General features: G+C 39.1%; 1 protein-coding gene and 2 long non-coding RNA genes across 3 annotated transcripts in view; 1 reads left to right on the top strand and 2 right to left on the bottom strand.

Annotated features, from left to right (window-relative positions):
* Window positions 1-19,784, bottom strand: part of LOC149096035 (uncharacterized) — a 263,969-nt gene that overhangs the window by 71,327 nt on the left and 172,858 nt on the right. The gene's annotated exons all lie outside the window — the stretch shown is intronic.
* The window catches only part of LOC149096043 (uncharacterized), a 110,336-nt gene that overhangs the window by 19,291 nt on the left and 71,261 nt on the right, over window positions 1-19,784 (bottom strand). The gene's annotated exons all lie outside the window — the stretch shown is intronic.
* On the top strand, window positions 5,406-11,195 carry LOC149096051 (substance-P receptor-like). Its single transcript, XM_089281584.1, has 2 exons — window positions 5,406-5,624; window positions 7,895-11,195. Exons 1-2 carry the CDS (start codon window positions 5,547-5,549, stop codon window positions 8,882-8,884), a joined length of 1,068 nt encoding a protein of 355 aa, XP_089137710.1. The 5' UTR covers window positions 5,406-5,546; the 3' UTR covers window positions 8,885-11,195.

The following is a 19,784-nucleotide window of genomic DNA, read 5'->3' as shown; positions in this document are numbered from 1 at the left end:
TTAGCGCTGAAGAAAGTTTAAACCCCGTCCATGTTCATACTACGACGGAGAAATTTAAGAACGCAGCTTTATTTCTACGGTTTGGCTTACCATCCACAATAATCCGTCACGGAAACGGTAGAATATTTGAAAATGCCGGCTTCGCGGTTTAGTGTGGAAGGAAAACATTTTGACAACGGATCTTTTCGAAATCGATGAAAACGTTGTAAACATGTGATTCCCATCCAACTTTTTACTCAAACACAAATCCAAAATGACCGTCGATTGTTTCGTTTTTTTCAAACTCTTTCTCTGGCATTGTGTGGACGGGACCCAAGAGCTAAACCAAAGGCTACTAAAACTAAACAAAGTTAATGGAGTTCTTAGAACTGTTTAAAAACTGAGTCCGTTAGCAGACGCTGTTTTCCTCGGGTTAATCACTTCTACTAACAGCTACCATGCTACACTAGTTACAATCGCACTAATAAACTAAAAATAAAAATTGAATTTACTTTGATGAATTACAGATCCGGCAGTTGCGTCAAACAATTGACCAGTGTGAAACAAATGACGTCTATATATGCAATGTAAACTTCAATAAAAATAAGGCAGGGCGAAGCTTATCAAATTGATCCGCGCCCTTCGGAAATTTTACCGCCTGTGTAATGGGTTTTATGACAGTTTTGCACTCTATGTCAACACACGAAAGGCAGGCATCTCCTCTCTAACAACAGCCTTTGCATTGCGCTTCGTATTTTAAAATTTTCAAGGTACGTAGGTTCAATTCTTCATTTCTTTGCTCAGAGCCTCGTTATAACAGTATCTCCGTGTGACTGAATTTTCCGAATTTGCATATATCGTAACTGAACTTCAGCTAGAGATCTTGCTAAAAAAGATCTTAAATTCATATTCATTTGTCGCTTGTTATGTTAATGAAACAAACCTGCTAAAGTGTTGATTTTGTGCAAGAACCTCATTTAACAAGAAATTTTCGGGAAATTCCAAGTTACCCTCTTTTTTTTATATATTGATATAAGAATTGATTTTATAAGAATATCGAGGCTGAAATTTACGAAATTTTCAGATTATTTTAAGAATAAACCCGACGCTGAGATATTCAAACATAATTGTAAATAAAATAAAAATTTTATGTTTTAAAATAACTCGTTTAAAATTCTTACTTTCTCTAAACCGCAAAATTAGCCATAAAGCAACAAAAACAGCACTAGAATAAGTTGAAGTCTTGTAATTTCCATTTTCTAAATCCAAGGAAACTGCCCTATAAAACTCTTCTGCAATCCCCAACAGTTAATCTGTTCTTGCATTATTGGCTTTATTTGGTAAGGTTAATTACGATTCTCAGTTGTAGCTCGGCGGCTGAAAATTATTCCGTTTTCTCTCCTTTATTCTTCAGCTACAAGGACAATTAGAAAAAAAAAAATTAAGCAAACGTAGTTAATACTCTTATCATGGCCACCTGCATATGATTTCACAGTCATGACAGGTCGGACGTATTAGAGCTAACTAAAAATACACTGAACGACCTGGGGTGACAACAACTCGTTTTCTGCTTTATTAGAACCCAGAATTCTGATCTACAGCCACTAAGCTGAGGTACTTACTGTATAGAGATTTATTTTCTTTTTTCTTTCTTTTTACACTTATGACCTCGCTTAGCTAAAGTTGGCGATGGAGAGCTGTTTTTCGTTGGCTACAGTGCAGCTACATTCTAAGCATGATAAGTTCTAGGAGATCGGTCACTTGGAATGACATACAAAATCTAACCTCTGCCGTTAGTATTTTGCATGGGATTTCCACAAACTTAAGGAGCTCAGTCTCGGCATTTTGTGTTATTTTGACCACTTACAAAATTATCTTTAAGGTGAAAGAAAACAGAAAATTGTAGTTTACTAAAATAGAAAAACACCAAAGAGATAATAATTTACCATAAAGAAACAAGGATGGTCATGATGGAGAAGATGAACACGGATTGCAAACGACCAACATGAAAATATTTAGGCTAAACCTCTCAAGATGAGAAACCGTGACGTAGCTCCTTTAAAAGAACGTTTCGTTGCAGGGTACGTTATTTTGATTTGCCGCGAAATGAATGTCTGGCGCCTCATGATGTGTGTTATCAAAGTGATACAGGAAATTGTTTTGAGCATATCTTGAATCAGTTCCCAATAGCAAACGTTTCATTATTCACTGATTATTCGAGTGATGGCTTCATATTACACTCGAATCAAAACAGTGTGCATAGGCCGCCAGACGCGCGAGGTCAGAAAACAAATATATTATTGTCTGTTATCTTAATCTTAATCTGTTAGAGCAGGATATTTAGCCGCTGGGATTCATGTTTAAGAGTGTCAAGGTTGTGTAAAAGTTTCCATCTGCTCAAGATATATTCGTTAATGTGAAATGTCTGGCACGTTCTCACCGCAATCCCTTTGAGGCGCGGGCGGAGAATATCAGCTAATATCAAGGATGTGTGCGTTTCTCTGTGCAAAGCTTGGTTTAAACAGTTGTTCAATTAAAAATCGTTCTGTCATATAGTGTAGAGATGAATACGAAGGTTTTGTAGCTTCGGGTTGTTCAGGAAGGAAAAAACAAACTCTCCGTCGCCATAATTTTTTTTTACAAGTTAGAATTTTAGTATATCGAAATTGGCATGTTAACACTACGGGGACCGTTGGCAACGGCCTAACAATAGATTTGCCCAAAATGAATATTTTAGACGCATGGTTAAACTAAGGATTCCGCTAATTCTGAAATATACCATTTGTTCGTGTCATTTTTTACTCGTGGATATGTCTATATCCACGGCATAGTGAAGAGGGTTTCGCCTGCGAATGAGTCACCTACCCATTTTTAACCGGAGGACATACTGAATTTGAACATCAGTAAGTAATATTTGCACTGGTGTTAGGCCTACTTCACACTAGCGACATAACTGCGTATTCGCTTTATGTCGGTAACACGAACATCGACATATAAAGGCATAATGAAAATATCCTTATGTTGTTTTGTTCATGCTGTTTTGTTGCTAATATGTCAAAATGTGAACATGTTCACACTACAAACATAACGAGGTAACGTCCTTCTTATGTCGTTATGTTTATGCCGTTATGTAGACTTGCTACCAGTCGGCCTTCGCTTAATTAGTCATCGCCCTCGAGCGAAGCGAGAGACAGATCTTTGAGCGACGAAGTCGCTGATTGAACAATAACTAATGGCAGTTTGAAAAGATAATTTGCATATTGTTAGTTACACGCACTCATCGGGTCTTCTCTGACATCCATTTCTCTTCTGATCTGATTAGCAAATAGTATTTTATCTAAAAACAATGCGTTATTGGCAGGTTACACCGTGGAATTTTCAACTATCTGAAGGGTTCGCAGCTAAAGCTTCTGAACTATGTAAACAGCTACGAATAGCTTTGAGATAACCAGCAAGCAAGATCAATTGTTTCTAGGACCTTTTAGGGGCTTTCTCGAAACGGATCGGTAATACGGCAGCCCAGAAGGGTCACCAACCATTTTTATTTTTTTTTAATGTTTGTTTTCAGTTTTGGTTTTTGTTCTTAACTTTGGTTTTGTTTTGTTTTTGTTTTTAATTCTTTTTTCGTTTCTTAAAGTTTTGTTTTGTCTTGGTTTTTTTTTTTGGTCTTTGTCTTTCACTGTTGTCTTCGTTTTTTTTTTTTTTTTTTCTGTTCAAAAAAAGAATAAAACGCAAACAAAAATCAAAAACAAAAACGAAAACAAAAATGCAAAAGGTTAAGGGAGTGTAATCCATCGATCATGCTTTGCTGGCAGTATCCATGACCTGACCGTTGTGTTTTGCTCGTCAAGCGTAATCACGCATCGGTTACTATAATCTCTACTACTACTTTATTGCTTGTTTACTTGTCTCGGGAGAAGAATATAGCAAGTACGAAGGTCACAAAGATTGCAAGTAAAGTCAAGGATTTTTTCTTCATCTTCTTTTTCTTCTTACTCTTTGGGTTTTAATATTGTGTGAACAGTTCGTTAACTTGTAAAAAGCTGTTGAAAGGTCGTTGTATAAATAAAAGCATATCATTTTCAGAGCTCTCACGCCTCACGCAAACGAATGTAATCTTATGCTCTCAAAGCGAACTAATTATTTCAAGGAGCCCGCAAGAGTAGCCTTATTTGTGCTGAAAGTCTGGCTACGGCCCTAACTTCTACTGACTTCAAAAGCAACGAGGGAATTATTTTCACACTCTACGATGATCGTTTCGTTGTTTGCGTGTTCTGTGTTTTATTGTTTGAGGTTTTCGTGTTTGAGTGTGATATAAACTCGACAAATGTAGTCATATTGCGTGTGAGCTCCTTTTGGCGAAGGGAAAATATTAGAAGGGACCCAAAAAAACAAAAATGAAAACAAAAAAAGAAGCACAAACATTAAAAAAATTAAAATGGTTCGTGACCCTTCTGAGCTGCCGTGTTACGAATCATGAAGCATGCTACGTTACTTGAATGTTTTGGATGTAAGAGAGCCAGGTAAAAATAATTGCCAACCGGCGGTTTGCGGCACTTTTATCTGAATTCTTAGCGAGGTTGTTAAAAGGTTGTTAAGAAGTACTCGAACTAGACTTGACGTTTTCAGGAATAGCCCCAGTTTAGTTAGGAAACAATTAATTCGTGTTTGATGTCTAACCTAAAGGAATGCTTCACAGTTCAACTACAAGAACGTGATACCGAAAACATCTGGATCATTCTCAACTATGTAAACACAGATATCAAGAGGTGTTAACCTCGGCTATTATATGTAACCACTCTAGCTTGAAATGTGTTACTACTATACTTTAAGGGTAGTGAATATAGCCAAAAGAATGATGAAATAATAACAGCAAACAGTAACAGTAGTTTGCTTTAGGTGACCACGGTCAGTAAAGGAGAGGCTTTTTGCCGGAATACAAAACCAACTTTCTTCGACTGGCATATTAAAGTATCATGGTAGGTGGATTGACAGTGTTTGGAAATCGCGCTCTTACGCTGGCGCTTTGAAAGAAAAGCTCATCAACCTATACATTTTCTGAAAGCTTAATAGTTATAGACTACAATCATTTCTCTTAAATTTTCTAAGAAGCTATTGTCGCAGTGATATTAAAAGAAATACCCAAAACCACGGTTTGGCTTAAACTAGTTCGCTTCCGCACGTAAATTATCGGAGCGGCGCAATTAACATCGGGGGTCGGCGATTTTTCAGATATGGGTTGGGTTTTTCTCTACACCCTTAAAGTTTGATATTCTCAATGCGGACGTTTCCTTCTACTGAAGCGAAATTACACAAAACCCGACACTCTTTTTCGAAGAAGGTATCCTGGAACATACCTGCCAATTTTCAGCCAATTCCGTCAGAAGACGCCCGTAAACGAAGTAAAAATGTTCGTCCTTATATGCAGTTTTATTTTATGGAGAAAAAGACGAAAAACCTTTTATGAGATTGGTATGATTAGCTGTTAAAAATCCCCTCTACACTGACAGATGTCGGCATGGGTCAGTTTACCATAACAATGGGTTATGACAACTTGAAATAAACAGATGTCTACAATTCTGGCGCAGAAACCCGTAGCAGTAAAATCGTTCGAGAAGCAACAAACTACTAGGAGCTTTATACAGGTTTGTATTGTAAGTGCCGCCGATCGGCGACATTGGTATTATGTTGCTCAAGCTTAGGCTTCTTCGTTCTCCAGACAGTTTTTGAAACCATGCCTCGTGAAGCCAAAAAGAGGAAATCTCGAGGTCCACATAGTCTACATCTACATCTGCGCTTGACTCCTCTCTCCTTGTTGAAGTTTCGGAATCGCGTCCGTTCTCCAGCAATTTCGTGCGACTAACACTTGTTGTAGTTTGTCCTTCAGCTTCATTGGAGGGACTAGCGTCCTCGAGTTCCTTCAACCACTCTTCTTGGTTACACTGCGGACAGTGCGACTCCCCGGGGGGGGGGGGGCACAGCCATATATGGGCTATATAGGTATGTGCCGCTGTGAAGGGTATGGTTTTCAAGCAGTTTACTTTAGGATAGGGTATATAAATCAGAACGTTTAGGTCTAGAATAGGGTATAATTTTTCAAAAAACTGACTAGTTGGTTGAAGATTTTATCTAGACTAAGGAAACCAGGAATTGCCACTAAATAATATCAAAAAAAAAAATCAACAAATCGGCAAGTTTAAATCTACGCAAATCAGCCTCAACAGTGTCGATAGCTGGGGGGATTTAGGGAGTTTACTCTAGTATAGGGTAGCAAAATTCAGCTGAACTAGTTCTGGTATAGGCTAAGGGCTCCAGGGTCCCAGCGGCACATCCCCACCCAGAAATTTCCAAAGTACTACCCCCCCCCCCCCCGGGCTGCGACCCACGGTCGCTCAGAGCCAAAGATCTTGTTCTACCAGATTTTGGCCTCTTCGGCTTCTACGAAGACGAAAATGGGCAAGAAGTTTTCTTGCGTTTTCGTCCTAACATAAAGAAAATTTGACAAGAACGAAAGCTAACTTGGTATGAAACAACCAAATCGAGAAACGTTCGCGTATCACTTTACACGTGACAACTGGCGGTGAAGTTTAATTAGAGGGCGCCGTAATGGGTTAATGAGATTTCCCTTTATCATAAAGAGTGAAAAAGCTTTTTTTCTCCATTCTTTTTGCAAAATATTTATCTCAGGCTTCTCAATTTGAACAGCACAAAAAAAAAAAAAAAAGGAAAAAGAGAGAGATTTTCGCATTTTTCGTAAAAATCCAACTACCATGATACCTTAAGGACGTTCGCGCCAATTGTTTCTGCGCATCCTTACCGCACGCGCAAATTCACACGCCACGTCATGCATCGATGCACGCGCTAAGTAATAATATAAACAATGACAGGGCAGATGACCATTGCTATAGCTTTGCCTGGATATTTAACGATCTTGAACGTTCGGTGACCCCGTTTGTCTTGTGGTGGATCATTTTCTCTACCGATTTTCCACGTTTGGCGAAAACATGAAGAAAATCTATCAATTAGAAGTTTGAATTTTTTGCAAAATGCACCATTGAATTTCGTTATTTTAAGCTATTCATTTATCTGTGCGGCGGTTTCAAACGCCTCCGGGAAAGGGAAATCAGTGGCTACATCCATATCTACGAATTAATGACAGTTCCACTTTGATTTTAGTTTATCGATCAGTCGTGGCAGAGTTTGGACCAAGAACAGTACTGTTAGCTGCGCTTCTGTCTCGTTATTCGAAATAATTTGTAACATTTTCGTCGCAGCCCGTTAAAAGGCCTTTCATCACACTTCACATCTCTTTACTTAGCAGACTTTCCAAAGACAGTGAATTATATTCAGATGAAACGTACTGGAACTTTTAAAGAGCTTGCGAGACCTAGTGATTGGTGAATGTTTAACTACTTGGCTGTAATATTGAAGGAGGTATTTGCTTTCAAAAACTACAGAAAATCTGGGTGGTAAATGTTCTAATGAACCAAAGTACTCTGTAAAATAATAATTATTTAAAACCTCCTCAAACAAGACCGTATTTAATACATCGGTTCAACTTACTGCTAATCATGTCATGTACTTTTAATATTCAGAAATGATATCTTTGTAGCTTGATCAGAAACTGGTGCCTTGTGCTAATTAGGCTAACATTGTAAACAATATTCCTGGAAGCGCGCGGAAATGAAACGAGGGTCCTGTGGTAAGAAGGTGAATAACCCCCCCCCTCCCACCATCACCGTCCACCTGTGTCGTAGAGAGTAGTAAACATCCACCACCACTGGGATTAAGTAAAAACTCGCAAAATTTCAAAACCACCGTAAAAATTACTTTTTTGTGTTTTCGACCTTAAAACGTTTAGTGTTAAGAGGTTCCTTCACTTTGAGAACATTTTTTGTTTTGTTTTAATTCACAGAACATGACAAACCATGACGCCATCGTACTGTCTCTGACCGTACTTTATGCGATAACAATGCTCGTAGCCTTGGTTGGTAACACACTGCTGATCTACATCGTGTGGAAGAAACCAGGAACAAGAAATCTGACAAGTTTCATGTTTGTTAACATGGCGGTGGCTGATTTGATGGTTGTTGTGTTTCAGATGCCTGTCAGCATTACTCACTTTTATGTCTTTGGAAGCTCTGAGTTTCTTCAGGTTTTTACCTGCAGGTTTCTCTACTATGCTGTTTATGTCTCCACGATCGCCTCCATTTTCTGCCTTACTGTAATAGCATTTGATCGATACTTTGCTGTTCTGCACCCTTTCCGGCGGAGCATTTGGTTCAGGAAGCCTAAGATCATTACGCCAATTATTTGGATCTCATCCATGGCCTTGATGTCAATCGTACCAGTTGCTTTCAAGCTCATCCGAGGCAAGTGTCGAATTGAAAAATCTCTAATTTTGCCCTTCTATGCTTACTTTTTTGCTGTCGGCTTCCTCCTGCCCCTCGCTATCATCTCAGTTCTGTACACCCAAGTTGCTCGAAAACTGTGGTTCCATGAAGTGCCCGTGGATCATAACGTAAGTGAAAATCAACGAGAACAGGAAATCCCTAAGAAGAAAGTCATCCGAATGCTCATCATTATTGTGGTGGTGTTTGCACTCTGCTGGCTTCCAGTGCACGTCTATCAGATGGACGAAGGTGTGAGCATGGGCGTGAGTGGGCTTGGAGCGATGTGGGATCCTTATGTAATTATCTATATTTGCTACTGGTTCAGTCAGGCTAACAGCGCCATAAACCCGTGGTTGTATATTGGTCTGAACGGAAAGATGAAAGCAGCTTTCAAAAACATGATCCTATGCCGCCACGAGGAAATCACTCGTCGAGGACAAGTGACCTTAACCACCACCAGAAGAAGCAGAGGGAGTTCCACACTGGAATCCGTGTTGGAAGCCAGATTGTAAATAACAGTTCGTTCTTCACTCCAAGGGAGTTGCACAAAGAACGCTTTGCTAAAACCCAAAATGTAAATAATAGTTTGTTTTTCAACTCAAGCGAGCTCTACAAAGAACTACACGCTGGAAACGAAAATGTAAGTTATATAGTTTGTCCTTCATCCAAAGTGGGTACTTCCAAGAACTCCTGGGTAGAAGCTTAAGTGTAAATACCAGTGCCCGTTTGTTCTTGACGAATTTGCTTTCGTCTTATTTCATTACTAATAACGCTCCTTACCATAAATACTCACTATGATTGGATGCTGTTAAGTTTATGTCGAATTTGTCGATAGCTGTATCTTAAGTCTCGCGCTAAAGCAAGTGCGGTACACACCTGACATGGCATGTACCCTCATTCGTTTACAAGTGTTCATTACCAGTAGTTTAACCAGTGTCATTTGCAAGAGATTAGTCTCTTAGTTGAAAAACGTTTCAAGAAGGAGGGGTGCTCCAGGAGCGCTACCCAGCGAAACATTTTACTATCCTAACTAGACGCTCTAAGAGCGTTTACTCGTGCTTCGTACCACAGTATCAAATCTTACTTTACGAAAACGCGTATCGCACACAATAAAAGGAAATTAAAGAATCAGGATTTTTTGGCACAAGAGTTCAGCTTAGATATTTACTATTCAAGTTGCTTCGTTGAGTATCCTCCTCATCCTATCGCTAGTTATGAGTTAAACCATTTTGGTTTAAGAATGAAGCACAGCTGTCTACGCATTGATGGAGAAGTTGTTTGCAAAGAATTTTCGAGGTCTTTTTACAACTTATGGCGATTACTTTGTACATGCTAGCAGAAATTGTACGAAGTTTGTTTACTTGTCGTGGCGATCCGAGTAAATTGTGTAGCTAAACATCTTTGCCGTGTTGCGATCTTAAACCCTTTTCAAGAGTCATATCTCCTTTGGAGAGCGAATAATCCCTTTCGAGAGAGCCAAAACGAATCATGATAAACTCCTTTGCGAAAACAACAGTCCTGTGACCAGGCTTAATTGCATTGCACATAATTTGCATAAACTCTCAAGTTGTGTACTTTGCGAATAACTTTCAAGAATCTGCGAGCCTTAACGCAGTTTATGAAGAAATATTCAAGCTACATATTTTTATTGAATCAAGGCAGGAGTATGAAAAAGACTCTCATTTATATGGGACTGCCTATTTTTTGCCAGTGTTTTCGTAGATTGAACTCATACCGCAATCGGCTCAGTTGTTATCTCCCGAGAACGTTTCGAGCGTGAAGTTTGCTTACCTGGCTGGCTTTCAAGCAATATAATTCGTGGACCGACCCTTTCTGAAAACGATCGACATCCTTACATCCTTGTATGTGAGATGAACGTATAAGGCACGATTCTTGCCAAAACTTTCTTCGCAAAACACCGGATTCTGTCACGAAGAGCTAGCAATGCCGCGTTTCTCGTCCCCAATTTCCATGGTCTATGCATGGAACACCTGGGACTATGACCCTCTTTGGCGACCAAAACGCTTGCATTTTATGACTCGGACTTTCCTACGGAAGCCCGAGTAATAACAGATAGAGAGATATTACTCAGCGGACAACTACTGGGGTAAAAACCTCGCGGAACTTTGTCATCCAATCAGAAATAAAGCTAAAACCAAGCATGACACCCTCGCACGCCTTTTCCCGCCTTTTAAGTCGGCTACGTGTCTTGGCTTTGAGTTTTAATTGGTTCACTGGAGTGACTACTTTAGTTTTGTTGTTTTACGACATTCGAAGAAAAACTACAAATAGTCTTAATCCGTGTGTCATCTAGCTTGTTTTCAAAAGCTTTCGTTTTAGTTAAATGTCAAATAAAATACTAGAATAGTCAGTACAAGTAAATGCCTAATTTTGCAATTACAGCTGACGGCTTTTGCTTATCTGATCTTGATTAGCATAGATTTTTACGATTTTATTTCTCCGTTTTATCCTAAATTTTGGTGTCGATCGAAAATGTAAATCAAAGAATCAAGACAGTGTTTGACCACATTTCCAAACGCCTCGAAGTTCCTCAAAAATACTCCGCTATGCATCTATTTTAACTCTTCTTTTGCACGATTGGTGTTTGGATATGTGGTCAGATGCGGTCTTTTTTGTCTGATATATTACATGTTGTTTATAGCTGCTGATGACATGACGTGCATAACGGATTAAAAATAAAGACATAGTTTATCCCTACGATAACCACCAACGTTTCTGATTCCAACTGCGGCTGTGCTTACGTGCGCTCATGCAGTTTTAATATGTGTTAATAATGGATATTAAAAGAAGTAAATAAATGGCTATCGTTTCCAGCGAATTTACTGTGTGTACCCTCGCGTGTTCCAGGAGGCGTTTCACATGCATTCTGCTAAGCGAGCTGCAAACGCCTCCATGTCCTGAAGGTAATATGGAAATATGACTTATAGAAGGTTCGCTAGCTTCTGATACTGAAAGAAATCTCGAAAGACATCCACATTAAATCTTTCGCAGACCAAGTGACAGCTGTAGATGCCTTGTAATCGAAAGCCGCCATTTTCAGTGCCGAACAACCTATTTTAGGAATCTCTACGGCTGAACGGAACGTTATTGCCGCTTCTGACATATTCGAATTCGATCTTAACTTTCCGGAATTGAACTTAACTTCAGCACTTGCTTTCTTAGATACATACGGTATCTCAAGTTGTGTATGAAGTAGATCGGTGCATCACCGGCCAACAAAATGCTTGTTGACAGATGTTATTTTGTCGTTTGACGCCACGAGAGCTAAGAAGTGAAACCTACGAAGAAAAGAGTTAAATAATTCGAAACAAAGCAATTTTTTGTCACTAAAAACTTGTGTAAAGCTGGAATAATCGAATTTCACTCGCTGTATTTTCTAAATCAAGAAGGATTCATAAGCGATGGCTCTTCCAAAATAGCAGCTTACAAATCCAATGTACTGTATGTATCTATTTTGTAGACAACGTGACAAACACGATTTAGTCATGCTCAACTTCTTTGAACGTTTTAAATGTAATTAAATGGCCTAATGATGATTTGCCTCAGACATTGCTACTGGGAATATCAATGTTCAAACTCATGACAGTTAGAGATTTCTCTTCACCTCGTGCTTAGGTGTCAGATGTAACTTGTATTTGCTCCAAGTGTCCATTCCTAGGTTCGCAGTAAATGGAGGGCCATGTAAAAGGGAAAAAAAAAACAAAAATAACTGTACTAAAGAAATATCAAAGATAATCAGCCATAAATGATTGAACAATAACATCCAAGAGTAAGCTAGAGTAGTAAATTTCTGTTTGAGATAACAACTCAAGACAGGCAGTGATCATGATTATCATAGCGAAAATTCACTGTAAATGCTTAAGATGGTATCTTTCATGAACAAGTATTCAATGCAGGATCCAATAATTCTGAACATCGGCCAATTAACAAACGGATGACATACCCTCTACAAAAACAAATTAACAAGAAAACATTAAGATATAAAGGGAACAAAGCAAGCCATAAAAGTATGCACTTATCGTGATAAAAAAGGGTAGAAACCGGTAAAAATCACACCATCAACTCCCGCGAACATCTAACAAATCCAACAAAGGGCCCCAACTTCAAGTCAGACTTTGACCGTTAAAACGGCGGGGCCCGCCCATTTCTTAAAGTGCTACTATCGAACTAAAGTTTCACGTAAAAATAATCCACGATACTGATCCTTGTTCTTGAGGCCTTATGCGCCCCTTAGTATGAAGTAGTTGGGTACGGTGAAGGTGACTGATCCTTGTTTCCCCGCAAACGACCAAAAGAATATCCATATCAAGCGAGTGTGAGAAACAAACGTTTTCAACATAGCATGATTTCTATTGACTAGTTCTGATGTAAAAAAAAAAAAAAAAAAGAAAAAAAAAAAGAAAAAAGCTTACCCGCAATTGAGAATTGGTAAATGACTGGCCTAGACATCTCACTAGAAGCTCCTAGAAAATTTTCGTTTCATTCTCGTAATGAGAAATCGGTCGAGACTGACAACTATCAACTTGCGACAAAAAATGTGTCCGCCATTGTTCCGGCTGAGACGACATATGATTAATCCCTCTACTACATTAGACATCTACAAACTGCAAACATGAAAAGCTCAGAAACTTGACGTTCGTCCGCTGGAGAGAAAATCCGAGCCCGCAACCCGCGCCAAACTCTCTCTTCCGATCGCTCTCTGTCAAATCTTGTTGCATGCTAATCTGACCAAATTTCGTCTTGCGTTCCCTGTGTCTCACCCAAGCGAGAATATTCGAGATTTTCGTGAGTGGTTCAGATTTTGTACTCCCCCACCCTCGAAGATTTTATTTGCAGGGACGAATGACGTCCAACAGTGATTTGTGGCAAAGAACCAACCAGATGCCTGATGATGCTGAGATCTTGAAGAGACGTTGGAGATAGATAGGCCGCATTCTCCGCAAACCCCTAACCAGCATCACGAGGCAAGCTGTGTCTCGGAACCCTTAGAGCAAGAGCAAGGGTGGACGACCACGGAACTCGCGGTGTTGGAAACTTGAAGCAGACATCAGGACACTGGGGGCTGAGCTGGAGTCAGCTCGAGAGGAACGCCCAGGACAGAGACCTCTGGAGAACTCTTGTAGGTGGCCCATGCCCCTGGAGGGTGTGACGCAAGCCAGGCGCGCGTCTATTTTCTAAGCAAGCAGCGTAAAGGTCAAGACAAAAGTGGTGGCTTTTGGCAATTAAGGAATTAAAAATGAGTGATAGTGATAATCGATGACAGTTCATGATAGTTAGCGGCGGTTGTCAGGCGCCGTTTGACCAGGACTTAAGAACACTTAAATAATCGCACCAATTTCTTGTCCAACTCCAGTCGTATGCGCGACTCTCGTAGATCGACGTTCTTCACGTGCAGTGCTCTCGTGCCTCGTTCCTCTTTAATCAATTTTCATCTGGTTAGAAGGTAAACCAACCCACTATTGACTCTCGTATACAACTATACGACTATGCAGTTTCTTCTTGTTTTGTTTGCACTGTTTCATCTGGAGTATCCTTACTGTATCCTTTCTGTCTGACCAAAGCATTACTACAGTGGAACCTCGATTTAACGAATCTCTATTTAACGAAGTCCTCGATATAACGAGCGATATTTTATGTCCCGGGCAAAGTTACAGTAAAATGTATGGAATAGAACCTCGATATAACGGATTCGTTGATATAACGAACATAATCCGGAAGCCCAAACGTAAAATCTACCTCGATATAACGAATTACAATGTTCCCTTGTTTACATAGACAATTTTCTGTATAACCTCTATGTTGCAACATTTTTAAATCGCTACTCTAAAAGTATCGCTCTTTTGAAAACAAAAGCTGCTCGTCAGCTCAAAAGTGAAAATAATTGATACTGAAAGCCACCATGCTTAATGAATTGCATCTCAAAACGGGGCACTTCTGGGTGACGAAAATTGCATTGAATTGCGTGACGGAAGTCACCTGTGTTACAAATCAATCATTAACTATGACCTCGATATAACGAACATTTTGGTCGTTTCCCCTCATGCGATCAAATTCGTTATATCGAGGTTTTCGATATAAAGAACCCTCAATTTAACGAACAAATTTGGCCGGTCCCCAGCGACTTTGTTAAAACGAAGGTTCCACTGTACACCCATCAAGAGTAAACCACTCCAAGATTTTAATGATTCAAATAATGTAATTTATTTGAAAAAATCCTACTTTCAAAATTTCGTGAAGAATGACTCAAGATTAACCCCAAAAAATGTTCCACAATGTTTATTAGTTTTGCTTTGTTTTTTTTTTTTGTTTGTTTGTTTTCTTTTTTTGTTTTGTTTTTTTTGAGAAATGCAAATCTGACGGACCTGATAATCTTCAGAGGAGGTCTAAGCGGAATGTAGTGTTTCGAACAAATTCATCAATAAAGTGCGCCGTTTGTGACTATTCTTCGGAATTAGTTCCAGTAGCGCTGGTTTCATAATTTATGAACGAAGCCAAAGTCATAAATAATTCCTGCTATTTTTACCAAACAAAACGTTCTCTAAATACAATCGAAGATTTAATTCAAATTTCTGTTTTTACTTTGACAAATGATGTGTATAATTTATGCTACGTAATTTCGATCAGGGTGCAAGCCAAACTAGAGCAGCGCAGAAAATGAATGCTCATCAGTGAAATTAAATCGTGACCTTGTTAAGGCGAAACAATGAACAAGATAGCACTTGGGTTATTCATTCTTCAAGTGATATTTACGCTGGCAGAATTCTCGCCGTACCGAGGCCTGTGCAATAGGTTTGGGAACTTTGACATTCACATTAAGGGTAAGAAGTTCCATTTTACTTTTTCTTCCTTTATACAGCCTGAGGGGGAGCAACGTTAAAATTTGCTACAGTGGACATTTCTGCAGGATAGAGCTTAAGTACAGAACTGTATGTCGGATCCACTTTCTAGCATATTCTAGCCTAACAACGATTTGTGAGTGGAAAAAAAAATTCAATGGACTGAAAAATATTTGTTCGCGAATTTGGTCAAATTCTAATTTCCATTGTTTTAATAACTTCTTTGTTGGGAAAAAAATTCTGTCTTGGCTTGAAATATTCAAACTACGATTCCCAATATTTCAACAACGAAATTAAACGAAAAATAACCGTGTATTCACACGATCGTTGGAGTGCTCGATACAAATATACATGAAGAGCGAAATACGGATTACGTATAAGATAGAGATCAATGGAAAATTCTGTCAGACAGTTTTAAATTAGTTCGGAAGCTTTTACAAATTTGTCCAAAAAATATATAAATTTCTAAGTTCTAGGCAAACACATACAGAATATTAGTATATAAATTTAGTAATTTTAATTAATGTTGTTTTGGTTTCCAACTGGATGGAACAAATAACTTCAACCTTAGCCGACAAAACTGGAGTCAACACACGGCTAGGTGGTTAATCACACTAACGAAATAACTTGCAACAGGGGTGAATAATTTCTCAACGGAGTTTACGTTAGAACTACTCTTGCTTATCATAAACTATTCATGCTTTAGCGGCTTAAATTGGTTAGCTGGTTGTAGTTGTCACTCGAGAGATAATCAACATTCCTGTTTTGCTCAAAACCCATTCATGAAACAAATTAGGTTCCGGAGTTTGCTTCTTACCCATGCTGGTTTTCAAACTAATATTCACAAAACAAGCTGACATATAACAAATGCTATTATTTGTATACTTCATTTGGCAGGAACATTTTAGCACAGACCGCTAACAGGGGGGGGGGGGGGGGGGGCGTTGCTATCTACACATCTCACCGTTTTCCCGTTTTCCAAAAACCTGCCCGCTATATTTTGGTGTAAAGTCTTAACACGGTAACACGGTTTTCATAAATTCGATCATATATTGACACAGAATGTCTGAAATGATCATGCAATACCCTAGTTTGACTCCTGATGTTTTAGAAAGATCGACGGTAATTAGACACGCTCATTTTCCGGCCTTTCTGGATCATCCAGTCTCATTCCGTTGAAGTATATGTCTGGATTTATGAAAAAATTGTTAAATAAACCATGCGCTATTTTCTTTTTTTTTTCATTCTTTTTTTCTGTGTTTTTTGCTTTCCCTCTGGCAGCAGCTTGTAAATCTTACCTAGCTTGAAATGAAGAGAACTTCTTGCTGCATGTTTTATTTGTTCATCTATTTTTTTTATTATTTATCGCCACCACCCCTCCCCCCCCCCCTTTTCTTTAATTGGTGTTAAGTTTAACCCAGGCTACACTCGTCTGAATTTCAGTTCGCGCGGTGACTCTGAGGAGGAGTCGACCGATTAGCGCTCTATAACTGCTGTGTAAAGGAAGCCTGCCCGAGGACATCATTACGTCCAATGAGGGTGCAAGACAAACAAACGATTTCCTAGCAAGCGTCGTCCATTATCTTACATGGAAAGGCCCTTAGATGTATAGACGGGACGTCATTTAGCCCCGTAATAGTAGGCCGTTTGCACTTTGGCGATATTAGGCACCTTAAGCAACAGACGTTTTCGTTGACGACGGCGACGTGACGACCGATAAGAAACTGGGGCTAGAACGGCTTCAGGTTGCGGTCGCGACAGCAAGTTATTTCTCGGGATAGCATGAAATCTTTTTGTTCTGTCCACTCCATCTACGAGTTGAAAATAAACTATAGTTGAAAAATAACTTGATGGAATTAAACCTTATACTATTCATGTTTTACTAAGAGATGTAAAATCATTGCGAAAAATAACGAAACAATTTAAGTTTATAAATTTTGCCCGCTTTGAAATGTCAAATGTAAAGAGCAAAAATTATTTTACGTGTAAAACGTGTATTGCTAAAGCAATTAATTGTGATTTTTAACCAAAGCTTGTATCACCGCTCATTGAGAAAAAAAAAAGGTGTATTTTTAGACTGCCAAAATTACACACACACCTTGTTGTGCTAAACATAGATTTTATTGCTAAACATAGATTTTGAACAAAATCTTAGCTCACTGCGTTTTTCATTCGACACATTGATCGGCCGCTCAAATACAGGAGTTTTGCCAGCTCTTTTGATAAAGAATCGTAAACAGCATTCTATTTGCGAAGGATGCAATAATCTTGTATGTACAAGAAATAAAATCCAGGCGAGACAATTTGATAGCGCGAAGTTTGTCAGCTCTTGTAAACATTAAAAAAATACATGCACACACTGTTCGAATATAAAATTCATCGAGTCGATTAAAATAGCCTCTATGTTAAATGAAATACCAACACGAGGGGATTGCCAAAATAAAAATCAATGTTATTTCAAGCCATAGCAATCTACCGATTATACGTTGAGAAAATCTGAAAAAAAAAACAATTATACTAAGCGGCATTACGTTGGATGAAAGCAACCTTTCCGCTGAAGGTTAGTTTGACATGCGAAAAACAGTTTTTCAGTTACGAAAAAATGAGTCCAGGAATACTTCCAGAACATTTTTTTAAGCATAAAGGCAATCATTATGCAACTTTACCTTGGTTCGCGCCAAAACAGCACAAAAGTAAGCTAAAAGGGATGAAAACAAAAGATTAAGTACTCACGTTTTCGTCGCGACGTGAAACCCCACGTTCTCACGTTCTCGACCTCAGGGCAACGTCAAGTCATAACGTGTTGTACATGCGCAGTGAAGTCTCGAAAGAAATGTCACGTTTCCGGTTGCCGTCGTCAGGCCGGCGACGTCTGTTGTTTAAGGTGCCTAATGTTGTGCTTACTTCACGAAGTCTACTGTAATTATGCAGGTTATGTCCTTGCTGGTCATGTGATTTCTAAGTCCCAGGTCCCCACGCGTATTGACTGCGCGTTCGAATGCCTGAGTAGCCTGCGGTGTGTTTCGTACAACTACGAGGAAGGAAACAAAGAGCTCCATGATTGTGAACTGAACAGTGAAAAAAAAGACTGCAAGTCCGCTAATTTGACGGGGAAAGCTGGTTACTCCTACTATGGGACAAGAAGAAACGTAAGTAATTCTTGTCCTTACAGGGAAATTCTCTTGAACGCAACGTTTATAATACTGAGCCTGGACCTGAGCAATCAGCCTTCCAGGCCAGCGGGTGAATGCTGGTGGCCATGACAACAACGTTAACCATGACCCAGCAAGCTCTCTTCAATTCACAGGTTAGTTACAGTTTCGGAATTTCTAATCCTGTGGAAATCCGCCAGTAATTGCAGTTACTTCGCTTTAGTCAACCGTCCTTTTACACCTACCTGATCTAGAAATCTAATCAGCATTATGCAAGCTATTTTCTTCTATAATTTGTTCCTTCTCATGAGCTCATTGGTTGAAATCACTGAATCCCTTACACTTCTGCACGCTTCTTTACTTGGCATTTCATACATTGCAAACGTTTGTCACTGATCAAAAGTTAAACCTCATCAATCATTGAAAATCTTCGTCATCATTTCTAGGTACCCAGTGCCTGTGCTTCATTGCCTTGCATAAATAACGGAACGTGTGAAGATTCTTGCATGGAGGGATCTGGGTACAAATGTGTTTGTGTTGACGGGAGAATGGGCGACAAATGTCAGAACTGGACCAGTAAGTAAAAGAAAAATCCTGCTTAGCTTTTCCCATGGGTTTGTTGATATAAGCTAAGTTAATTAAACTTATTTAGCCTTGGCTCTGTTGTCGTTCGTGAGCCTCGGGGGATATAATTTAAAAACCCAACAAGAAGCTATTAATGGTTTTCAGTGTCACGCCATGAAAAATAGATTAAAATAAAATCAAAACTGTTGAACAGATAAAGTCCAGAATCTGAGAAAAGAAAGAAGGTAAATATGCCAAGACTCTCGCCAAGATTCAGGTCACAACAATTTTTCTTATGCAAGATATGGGGAAAAACTTTTTATCTAAATTTACAGAGATTTGTATGGAGACGCCATGTTGGTGCCCATCCGGATGGGCACCAACATGGCGGCCGGAAACCAACAGAAACATCTGTCACTGAGTTTTGCAACAAAAGCGTGCATTTATCCCTCGAGGAACTCTAAAACATTAAAATAATACTTTTTCTAATACAAGAATTGTTCAGATAGCCAAATTCCCCACAGTAAGTCACTTTTTTAACCAACATGACAGCTCTCTTCGCCGTCATGTAAATGCCGCGTCACGCAAAAGCTTAGAAATCCAAGCGCAGTCTATCACAAAACCAAGAACCCATTCGGAGCAAAACTTTCTATGAATATTAGTTTTCAGCTGCTCTTAAACATTATTAAAGTAAAATCTCAGGAAGATGAATAGTTTTGTAGTTTGAATTTTAGTGACGTCATGTGAAAACCGGCAATTCCTCAGAAAGAAATAGTGTTTCATTTCCGGAAAGATATCCAAAGTCTGAGAAAGGCTGGGGTTTTGATATCTTGTGCAGG

This window comes from Orbicella faveolata, unplaced genomic scaffold (assembly GCF_042242905.1).
Source record: "Orbicella faveolata isolate gen_17 unplaced genomic scaffold, um_ofav_v1 contig_48, whole genome shotgun sequence".
NCBI classification, from domain to species: Eukaryota; Metazoa; Cnidaria; class Anthozoa; order Scleractinia; family Merulinidae; genus Orbicella; species Orbicella faveolata.
Note: the sequence above shows the minus strand (reverse complement) of the source record. Positions and strands in the feature narration are given on the sequence as shown.